The sequence below is a fragment of the Capra hircus genome, chromosome 29, assembly GCF_001704415.2.
Source record: "Capra hircus breed San Clemente chromosome 29, ASM170441v1, whole genome shotgun sequence".
Classification (NCBI taxonomy): domain Eukaryota; kingdom Metazoa; phylum Chordata; class Mammalia; order Artiodactyla; family Bovidae; genus Capra; species Capra hircus.
The window spans coordinates 5,788,436-5,800,759 of NC_030836.1; the positions used below are offsets into that span (position 1 = coordinate 5,788,436).

Genomic DNA, 12,324 nt, shown 5'->3' on the forward strand with positions numbered 1-12,324 from the left:
AGGAATTCAAGCACAGAGTTGTTGAGTCTGGATGAGACGGTGGAAGAAGAAACTTGGTGAAACACACTGAAATACTGTGGCAGAGTCAGAGAGTCTTTTTCTAGAGCACGTTTGGCCTCATTTCTGAATGGGGAGTTGTTATAAGCCCTGAGCCCGTGTAAATAAGTATGACTGTAGACTCAATACTTAAATTCTATTTCTAGAATTCAAGTCAAATTTGTCATCCAACCTCTATGTGAAGAACTCTAGTGGCAAACACTTATTATTTTCCAAAAATGTCCATTTTGGTTTTGGAAAACTCTGAATATTGGACAGTTTTCCCTTTTATTATACCCAAATGGGTCCCTGATAACTTCCACCCACTAGTCTTTTATGCTGTACATATCAATAGAAGGAAAGGAATATCAATTGGATTATTTTTAGAAATTCAACTGGACCAAAAATTCAAGAAGCAAGATTATCTGGACATCTTAATTTAGGGTCTTAATTGCCAGGAAAAATAGAAATAAGTTCTTTTACTAAAACTACAGACAGGCTAATATTCATGTAATTGTTTTCTACTAAAAAATGTTTCACAGCATTTTAAACATTCTCTAATAAAATAAAGTCCTTTTTAGAAGATATTTTTAAAGTGCTATAATAAGATGATTATCTTTATTTAGTGAGGACATCTTGAGACAGGTACTTAGCTTGATTCTTTGCAGGAGAAGGTCCTTGATGTCAGTGACCCTCAAATGTACAGTCAAAATTATGGCAGGAAAGGTCTGAAGACTATTTTCTACTTGAAGTCCATAACATATTTTGGAGCAAGAATGTAAAATATAAGGGGAATGTTATGCTTTCTTAAGATAATTGGAATGTATTTATCAAGCTCAAAGGAGTCAATTAGTGTAAATTTGTTGCTATTTTATTAAAATCAAAGAAAGGTGATAATAAAAGAGACAAGTCATTCCACAATCAAGAGGAAAAGAATCACAATAGTTCCCATATTTTACAAGAGCACTTTCATTCAGATACAACTAGCAGTTACTTGTTATCAAATGGCATCCTTTCCATGGAAATATGAGCTTGAGAAGAACTCTCCAGGGAATGATCAAACTCCAGCAAAGCAAGCACAGGTGGCTTCTACCTGAGTAGGAGGAGGCATACATTTTGTATTGATAACAGTTCTGATAAGGGGCTCCAGAGACACATGCCAGGGATTTCTGCTGGGACATCCCCTGGGGACTTCAACATCATTTAAGTTATAGCGAGGTCAGGTTTTTTGCCCCAACTCCATTGCCTAAACCTTTCATAAATGGCTCTGATACAACACATTGTGGTAATCCTCTTTTTCCATGAGCAGGGGCTGCTTTTCTTCTGGAAGCTGGTTTCTCTTTCGACGACATAACAGGCTAGTAAGTCCTCCCAGCACAGCAGTAAGGACAGACCCAACCACAGCTGCCCCAGTGAGCCACGGCCAGATTCGACGTGCTTGTTCTAAGTAGGGCTTAATGTAATCTTGAAAAATGTCCGGTTCTGAAATAGAAAGACATCCCAATGTTTTTACTATCATCATCATCACCATCATACTTGCTCCATACTTTGGAGTCAGAGGCTTAAGTCTGAATGCCAGCTCTGCTACTTACTAGCTATAAGAGCTTGGGAAAGTTATACCTAATACCCCAAGGCTTCAGTGTCTTCAACAGGAAAATAGGAAAACAATACCACCTTGTTTGGATGTTTCAAACTTCACAGATAGTATCTGACCTGTAAATTGTAGTGACTGCTCCCTGCCAGCTACTCTAACTCCTCTAGCTATTTATTGTTATTTGACTCCATATTTCTAAATAATAGGCAAATACTCCTATCTCTTAATTTCTCAAGTTTATCTCTGGAGTTTTTCATGCATAAGCAATAATTTTAGCTCTCTCACAACTTCCCTTTTCTCCACCTTTTCAATATAATAACATCATGATTTGGGGCCAAATCCACATCTAGGACTTTCATTATTTATAGTATTTAAATTTGATTCACAATTGAACCTAATAGTATTCTATGATTACATTATGATTACATTTTCTTTCTCACATCATTTTCCTCTTGGAGTTAATGATTTATTATATATACTATATATATATATATATATATTTGCTTGATTTTAAAGGAACCATCACTATTTACAAGACACTCTAAAATGTCCGTTTTGTGATACAAAGGAAAGAAGAGAGTGTATCTTGGGCTGACCTTGCAAAAAAATATGACTTTATGTGACTCAAGTCTTAAGCAAAAGTAATGCATGTAACTTTGGGGTTGTTCCCTTAAAAAGAAAAAGAATGCCTTCTCTTTTTCCCTCTTCTCCTTCCAACTAATGCAAATAGCATGTTGGTGAGCCAGTACAGGTCATGCGATTGTCAAGGGTACACCCTAGGTTTTATAGAACTACAAGAAAGCAGCAGCTCTGGTCCCTGAAATTATGGAGCATGTATTTGACTATATACCGAGACTGCTATTTGAGCAATAAATAAACTAACTTATCTAGGCCATGGATATTTGAGCCTATATCTGCTCCCCAACCTTACCTTTCCACTGATGTGGGAACTGTAACAGCTTTTTTTTATAACCTATTTTGATGACTACAATTGATTAGTTCTGAGTGAACCTCTGACTCAAGATGGGCCAATCAGAATTGGCCATTACCCAGAATTCATTGTGCAGAATTGAGCCCAGTGACTCAGGAGCTGGTAATAGTCTTAGCGCTAGAGAAGGGGTGGGGAGGGGAAAATGAGAAAGGGAAAGAGAGAGAAGATGAATCTTTAGACTGCTTGTTTCCTGGTTCCTACTGTTCCTCAATCTCAGCTACATTTTTGTCTTTTTTACATTTCTAGCATTCACTCCTTCCTTGGGTTTTGTAAACCAATAAATTATCATTTTATGTAATCTTGTTTCTATGGAGTTTCTGACATTTGCACTTCAAAAAGTCCTAATTATTTTTAAAGGTTAATTAGATGCCTGCAATAATAAAAGATGGAGTAAGTACCTTAAGATACTCTGAAATTACAGTTATATGAAAGCTACGTTATCATAAAAAATTACATCAACCATATAAAAAGAAAATGAGTATTTTTTTTTATAAAATAACTAGGAAAGAATGGGTAGCAACCTGTTGTGAATGTAAAATGAGATTCTCAATGTTCACCATAAACTCAAGAACTCAGAACAATTAAAACAAGAGAATTTGTTAAAAATTAATTTTATATTATATTTCAATCTTCATTCAAAGGAGAAAAAAGTGGCATTTCCCTGACTTGAGTGGGACTACAGAGCTCAGACCCTGTCTGTTTCCCCTGTTACTTTCTGAGTTCCTGTCCTTCCCACTGCCTTTTGCCAGCTTTCACTAAGATACCTCTAACATTCTTAGGCTCCATTAAGCATAATTTGAAAAATACAGTCAATTACTGTTTCTCTTCATCATGAAGGGGCAATAAGCTGCAAAGAATTAACATTATAAAATAAATAATAATAACAAAATTTATAACTTTGGATTAATATTAATTTAAACCAAAAGCTAACAGAACTAAAATAAATTTTAAAATGTGAAAAATATTTTCATCAAGCATAAAAGTTAGTTTTAATACATTTAAAAATCATATTGAAAATGAGACTACAAATGCTTAGCGTGCATTGCTATTAATCACTTCAATATATCACGCATTTTGACTGTGACAAAAGGCAGATGCATAGAGGTTACATAATAATTATGATTTTCTTTATTGCTTGCTGCTCAGCTCAAATGCTTTCAAAATTTTCAAATACTATTTCTTTATTTGTCCTTCTGCTTTCTGGCTTATTTTATTATTTCTCTACTTTGGTTCATTTCAAGCAGTTTTAAATTTTACTGTTGCCAGTGGACTATCTTCTTTGAAACAACCTGTATTTCTTTTTTTTTTTTTTCAACCTGTATTTCTTAATGACTTCAATCTAAACTTTTGACTTTTCCTTCCCAGTTATTTGTTTTTCAGCCTCAATAGTGCTCCTTTGAATTATTTCTTAATATAAAAAGTTTTCTATTATTTTTACCTACTTAAAATTTCATTTTCCTTGTTACATATTCTCTATAGAATAATCATATTGTTTTCTATTTGTTTGGTGCTCTGTCATTTCCAAAGCATATTCACATGCCCATTTATCTATATAAGAAATGCATGAGGTAGTTAGGAGTCATTATCCTAATTTAATGAATTCCTAATCTGCAACTTAGAAAATTTGCCTATAATATTTAAACTCTTTAATGCATATGTAAACTTAGGTATGATGCCTTTCACAGCAAAAGTAATTGATACCTCTTATTTATTATTATTATTCTATACTGTTCATGGGGTTCTCAAGGCAAGAATACTGAAGTGGTTCACCATTCCCTTAACCTGTGGACCACATTCTGTCAGACCTCTCCACCATGACCTGGCCATCTTGGGTGGCCCTGCATGACATGCCTTAGTTTCATTGAGTTATACAAGGCTGTGGTCCATGTGATCAGATTGGCTAGTATTCTGTGATTGTGGTGATGAAAAGGCAAAAAGTTAGGACACTGAAAGATGAACTCCCCAGGTCAGTAGGTGCCCCATATGCTACTGGAGATCAATGGAGGAATAACTCCAGAAAGAATGAAGGGATGCAGCCAAAGCAAAAACACCCAGCTGTGGGTGTGACTGATGAGAGAAGCAAGGTCTGATGCTATAAAGAAAAATATTGCATAGGAACCCGGAATGTTAGGTCCATGAATCAAGGCAAAGTGGAAGTTGTCAAACAAGAGATGGCAAGAGTGAACTTCAACATTCTAGGAATCAGTGAACTAAAATGGACTGGAATGGGTGAATTTAACTCAGATTACCATTATATCTACCACTGGGAGCAGGAATCCCTTGGAAGAAATGGAGTCATAGTCAACAAAAGAGTCCGAAATGCAGTACTTGGATGCTATCTCAAAAACGACAGAATGATCTGTTTGTTTCCAAGGCAAGCCATTCAATATCATGTTAATTCAAGCCTATGCCCCAACCAGTAACGCTGAAGAAGCTGAAGTTGAATGGTTCTATGAAGACCTACAAGACCTTCTAGAATTAATACACAAAAAAGATGTCCTTTTCATTATAGGGGACTAGAATGCAAAAGTAGGAAGTCAAGAAATGCCTTAAGTAACAGGAAAATTTGGCCTTGGAGTACATAATGAAGCAGGCAAAGGCTAATACAGTTTTGCCAAGAGAACACACTGGTCATAGCAAATACCCTCTTTCAACAACACAACAGAAGACTCTAAACAGGGACATCACCAGATGGCCAACACTGAAATCAGATTGATTGTATTCTTTGCAGCAAAGATGGAGAAGCTCTATCAGTCAGCAAAAACAAGACTTCTGACTGTGACTCATGAACATCTTATTGCCAAATTCAGACTTAAATTGAAGGAAGTGGGGAAAACCACTAGACCATTCAGGTATGACCTAAAACGAATCCCTTATGATTATACATGGGAAGTGAAAAATAGGTTTAAGGAACTAGATCTGATAGACAGAGTGCCTGCTGAATTATGGACAGAGGTTTGTGACATTGTACAGGAGACAGGGATCAAGACAATCCCCAAGAAAAAGAAATTCAAGAAAGCAAAATGGCTGTTGGAAGAGGCCTTTCAAATAGCTGTGAACAGAAGAGAAGTGAAAAGCAAAGGAGAAAAGGAAAGATATATCCATTTGAAAGCGGAGTTACAGAGACTAGCAAGGAGAGATAAGAAAGCCTTCCTCAGGGATCAACGCAAAGAAACAGAGAAAAACAATAGAATGCGAAAGACTAGAGATTTCTTCAAGAAAATTAGGGATACCAAGGGAATATTTCATGCAAAGATGGGCTCAATAAAGGACAGAAATGGTATGGACCTAACAGAAGCAGAAGATATTTAGAAGAGGTGAAAAGAATACACAGAAGAACTGTATAAAAAAGATCTTAAGATCTTCATGACCCAGATAATCATGTTGGTGTGCTCACTCACCTAGAGCCAGACATCCTGCAATGTGAAGTTAAGTGGGCCTTAAGAAGCATCACTATGAACAAAGCAAGTGGAGGTGAGGGAATTCCAGTTGAGCTCTTTCAAATCCTAAAAGATGATGCTGTGAAAGTGCTGCACTCAATATGCCAGCAAATGTGGAAAACTCAGCAGTGCCCACAGGACTGGAAAAGGTCAGTTTTCATTCCAAATCCAAAGAAAGGCAATGCCAGAGAATGCTCAAACTACCACACAATTGCACTCATCTCATACACTAGTAAAGTAATGCTCAAAGTTCTCCAGGCCAGACTTCAAAAATTTGTGAATTCCCAGATGTTAAAGCTGGTTTTAGAAAAGGCAGAGGAACCAGAGATCAAATTGCCAACATCTGCTGGATCATCGAAAAAGCAAGAGAGTTCCAGAAAAACATCTATTTCTGCTTTATTGACTATGCCAAAGCCTTTGACTGTGTGAATCATAATAAACTATGTAAAATTCTGAAAGAGATGGGAATACCAGACCACCTGACTTGCCTCTTGAGAAACCTGTATGCAGGTAAGGAAGCAACAGTTAGAACTGGGCATGGAAAATCAGACTGGTTCCAAATAGGAAAAGGAGTATATCAAGGCTGTATACTGTCATTATGCTTATTTAATTTATATGCAGAATACATCATGAGAATCGCTGGGCTGGATGAAGCACAAGCTGGAATCAAGATTGCTGGGAGAAATATCAATAACCTCAGATATGCAGATGACAACACCCTTATGGCAGAAAGTGAAGAAGAACTAAAGAGCATCTTGATGAAAGTGAAAGAGGAGAGTGAAAAAGTTGGCTTAAAACTCAACACTCAGAAAACTAAGATCATGGCCTCCAGTCCCGTCACTTCATGGTAAATAGATGGGGAAGCAGTGGAGACAGTGACTGACTTTATTTTTTGGGCTCCAAAATCACTGCAGATGGTGACTGCAGCCATGAAATTAAAAGACACTTACTCCTTGAAAGAAAAGTTATGACCAACCTAGACAGCAGAAGCATTACTTTGTCAGCAAAGGTCCATAGTCAAGGCTATGGTTTTTCCAGTAGTCATATATGGATGTGAGAGTTGGACTATAAAGAAAGCTGAGTGCCAAAGAATTGATGCTTTTGAAATGTGGTGTTGGAGAAGACTCTTGAGAGTCCCTTGGTCTGCAAGTAGATCCAACCTATCCATCCTAAAGGAGATCAGTCCTGGGTGTTCACTGGAAGGACTGTTGTTGAAGCCAAAACTCCAATACTTTGGCCACCTGATGTGAAGAGCTGACTCATTTGAAAGGACCCTGATGCTGGGAAATACTGGGGGCAGGAGGAGAAGGGGACGACAGAGGATGAGATGGCTGGATGGCATCACCGACTCAATGGACATGAGTTTGGGTAAACTCCAGAAGTTGGTGATTGACAGGGAGGCCTGCCATGCTGCAGTTCATTGGGTCACAAAGAGTCAGACACGACTGAGCAACTGAACTGAACTGAACTGAATTCTTATTCCAAAGTAGTTCCATCAACATTTCAAATGAATCAGCTTGCAAGAAAAGTTTCTTTTTCAAACTTGTTTTGGTCACTGATTTTGTTCAATTTTCTCTTCTGGATTCCCAGATTGTTTCCTTCTATGCTCCTTAGTGACACTTGGCACAATTATCTATGTGTTATAGTTAGTTATATATGTGTCTTACTTTTCAAACTTGATCACAGACTCTTGATAGCAAGTAGTGTATCTTTTACTTATCTTTCATTCTTCTTTTCATTAATTTACTCATTTACTGAGACACAATATATGCCACATGGTTGTTCACACATGTGAAAGGATCAGAGCCCCTTGCCTGAAGGAAACAACAACTGGAAGAGGAGACTGACAAGTAAACAATTTGTTTTAAGAACAATGCCGTTCTAATGAAAGTATGTAAAAGATAAAATGGGATCATAGGGAAAAGACCTCCTCTATCTGTCTGGGGAGTCAGAGAAGCATCCCAGGAGACTATCCCTCTGAGTAGAAAAATGAATCAGGACTTGAATGTAGGAGGCTGATAGCAAGCCATCCCTGGCAGAAGGAAAAGGATACACCTTTGCATACACATAGGCAAATGTAAGTGAACAAATCCATGAACAACAGAGCCCTCATCAAATCCTGTGTGCAGAATGAAATATTCCAATTGCTGTGCATGCTTCCTCCTCTCATTTTTAAAAATAATTTACTCATTTTAATTGGAGGTTAATTACTTTATAATACTGTGGTGGTTTTTGTCATACATTGATATGCATCAGCCATGGGTGTATATGTGTTCCCCATCCTGAACCCCGCTCCCACCTCCCTCCCCATCCCATCCCTCAGGGTTGTCCCAGTACACTGGTTTTGAGTGCCCTGTTTCATGCATTGAACTTGGACTGATGATCTATTTCACATATGGTAATATACATGTTTCAATGCTATTCTCTCAAGTCATCCTACTTTGGCCTTCTCCCACAGAGTCCAAAAAAAATGTGTCTCTATTGCTGTCTCACATATTGGGTCGTCAGTACCATCTTTCTAAATTCCATATATATGCATTTATATATTGTATTAGTGTTTTTCTTTCTGACTTACTTCACTCTGTATAATAGGCTCAAGTTTCATCCACCTTATTAGCACTGATTCAAATGTGTTCTTTTTAATAGCTGAGTAATATTCCATTGTGTATATGTACCACAGCTTTCTTATCCATTCATCTGCCAATGGACATCTAGGTTTGTCCATGTGCTAGCTATTGCAAACAGTGCAATAAAACTATCCCATTCACCATTGTGATGAAATGAATAAAATCCTTAGGAATAAAAAGTGACAGTGAAGTTGCTCAGTCGTGTCCCACTGTTTGCGACCCCCATGGACTGTAGCCTACCAGGTTTCTCCATCCATGGGATTTTCCAGGCAAGAGTACTGGAGTGGGTTGCCATTTCCTTCTCCAGGAGATCTTCCCAACCCAGGGATTGAACTCTGGTCTCCTGCATTGTAGGCAGACGCTTTACCAGTTTAGCCATTTATCCTTAGGAATAAATCTCCCTAAAAAAAAAAAAAAAAAAAAAAAAAAAAAGGACCTATGTATAGAAAACTATAAAACACTGATGAAAAAAATCAAAGATGACACAAATAGATGGAGAAATATACCATGTTCATGGATCAGAAGAATCGATATAGTGAAAATGAGTATAGTACCCAAACCAATCTATAGATTCAATGCAATCTCTATCAAGCTACCAATGGTATTTTTTCACAGAACTAGAACAAATAATTTCACAATTTGTATGTAAATACAAAAAAGCCTCAAATAGCCAAAGCATCTTGAGAAAGAAAAATGGAACTGGAGGAATCAACCTGCCTGACTTCAGACTATATCACAAAGCTACAGTCATCAAGTATGGATGTGAGAGTTGGACTGTGAAGAAAGCTGAGTGCCAAAGAATTGATGCTTTTTGAACTGTGGTGCTGGAGAAGACTCTTGAGAGTCCAAGGGACTCTCTCTGCAAGGAGATCCACCAGTCCATCCTAAAGGAGATCAGTCCTGGGTGTTCATAGGAAGGACTGATGCTGAAGCTGAAACTCCAATACTTTGGCTACCTCATGCAAAAAGTTGATTCATTGGAAAAGACCCTGATGCTGGGAGGGATTGGGGGCAGGAAGAGAAGGGGACGACATAGGATGAGATGGCTGGATGGCATCATCGACTTGATGCACATGAGTTTGGAGGAACTCTGGGAGTGGGTGATGGATAGGGAGGCCTGGCGTGCTGCGATTCATGGGGTCACAGAGTCGGGCACGACTGAGCGATTGAACTGATTGACTGACAGTCATCAAGACAGTATGGTACTGGCACAAAGACAGAAATATACATCAATGGAACAAAATAGAAATCCCAGAGCTAAATCCATGCACCTATGGACACCTTATTTTTGACAAAAGAAGCAAAAATATACAATGGAGAAAAGACAATCTCTTTAAAAAGTGGTGCTGGGGAAACTGAACAACCACCTGTAAAAGAATGGAACTAGAACACTTTTAACACCATACACAAAAATAAATCCAAAATGGGTTAAAGATCTAAATGTAAGACCAGAAACTATAAAACTCCTAGACCAGAAACTATAAAACTCCTATAAATCATAAGCAAAACACTCTCTGACATAAATCACAGCAAGATCCTCTATGATCCATCTCTCAGAGTAATGGAAATAAAAGCCAAAATAAACAAATGAGACCTAATTAAACTTAAAAGCTTTTGTACAACAAAGGAAACTATAAGCAAGGTGTAAAAACAGCCTTCAGAATGGGAGAATATAATAGCAAACAAGGCAACTGATGAAGAGTTAATCTCTAAAATATACAAGCAGCTCATGCAGCTCAATACCAGAAAAATAAACTCCCCAATCAAAAAACGGGCCAAAGAACTAAACAGATACTTCTCCAAAGAAGACATACAGATGACTAACAAACACACGAAAAGATGCTCAACATCTCCCATTATCAGAGAAATGCAAATCAAAACCACAATAAGGTACCATCTCATGCCAGTCAGAATGGCTGCTGTCAAAAAGTCTACAAACAATAAATGGTGGAGAGGGTGTGTAGAAAAGGGAACCCTCTTAACACTATTGGTGGCACTGCAAAGTAGTCCAGCCACTACAGAAAACAGTGCGGAGATTCCTTAAAAAAACTGGAAATAGAACTGCCATATAACCCAGCAATCCCACTTCTGGGCATACATACCGAGGAAACCAGAATTGAAAGTGACACGTGCATCCTCCTCTCATTGTTAAATCAAATGTCAAGTCTTTTGGAATATATTAGAAGAAGGAAGCTCTTAGCAAAGTAGCACCATATAGAAAGCAGGAGTACATTTGGTTTCATCTTTTAACCAGTTATGCATGTGACAAAATGACCTGCTACTCAATTTTTAAAAACATCGCTAAATTCAATTATAAGAGAAAATGTTTGACTAAAGCAAGAAGTCATCAGCAACCTTTTATGGAAAACACTTGAGTAATTATAAACATGACTGCCTAAATGATCAATAATGAACTGCCTGAACTAAATTATATTGAAAAATTTTAAGACATTTTTAGTAAGGTGGTTAAAGTTTAGCAATGAATAGAGGTAAAATTTAAACTCCTTGAAAGTACTATAGGAGCAATAGAATAATTCATAAAATGGAAAATAGGCAACTATTGTTGTTTATTTTAAAGCAAAACTTCTCTAAAACTTGTGCAAATTCACAGCTGTATGAAAATGCTCTAAATACATAAAACATTTAAAATCAATTTTATTTTAAAAAATCTAACAATAAATAATAAATACCATTAATCCCTTAAAGTGATACTCTTTTCCCTTTTCTTCTCCAGTACTTTTTGTTGCCTTTTTGGTAAAAAGTACCCATTTGGACATTAGGGAAGGAACAATGAGGTGGAGCCTGGTGGGCCACAGTCCACGGGGTTGCAAAGAGTTGAACATAGCTGAGCATGGACACATGCATGCATACAATGAGGTGGAACATGAAAGTCACTACCACATTGTGATAGTAAAGGACTGTAAAGACTGGAAGTTTATATGCTGATGTCTCCCACATCAGTATCTGCAGGCCACAACCTCTTCTGAGGTTCAAGGCCATCTAGCTACCTCAGAGACGTCTTTACTCTGATGTGCCATTCACCCCATTTCACTATGTAACTGATACCACATTGAGATTCTCTCCATGTCTGGCCCTGCTCCTATTGTTACTGCCTTAATGAAGTCAATCACCATTTATCATAGGCCAGAAAGCTTAAAGTCATCTCTAATATTTCCTTCTTTCTCACTATTACATAAATCATTTTCCAAGTTCCATAAATTTTGCTTTCAAAATAACTTCAAATTCTTTTGTCCTCTCTAACTCGCCTCCTATCACCGCTGCTGCAATTCAAATTTCCTTCAGCTCTCCCCTGGATACTCGTAATAGCATTTTCATCAGCCTCCCTGAATATGCTTTGCAACTGCCATAAAACTTCCTACAAGCTGCAGCAAACATAATCTTATGAAAACTCAAATTCGATCCTAATCTGTTTAAAATTCATTAATGAATCTGTTATCCTAGCAATATGGCCCAAATTCATAATCAAGACTCCCTTTTTAACTAATGAATTCCTCCTGTCACGGATATTCTCTGAAATGTCACTTTATTGACTCCTAGAGATAGGCACATCTCTAAATAAATGAGTCATTAGGTAAATAGTGGTTTAAGGTCTTTTTCTTTCATTACGAAGAGACT

General features: G+C 37.4%; 1 protein-coding gene across 1 annotated transcript in view; it reads right to left on the minus strand.

Moving 5' to 3' along the window:
• The window catches only part of TYR (tyrosinase), a 110,997-nt gene continuing 99,562 nt past the window's right edge, over positions 890–12,324 (minus strand). Inside the window, 1 exon segment of the mRNA NM_001287562.1 lies at positions 890–1,518. Coding sequence (NP_001274491.1) covers positions 1,292–1,518 — 227 coding nt within the window. The 3' untranslated portion in view covers positions 890–1,291.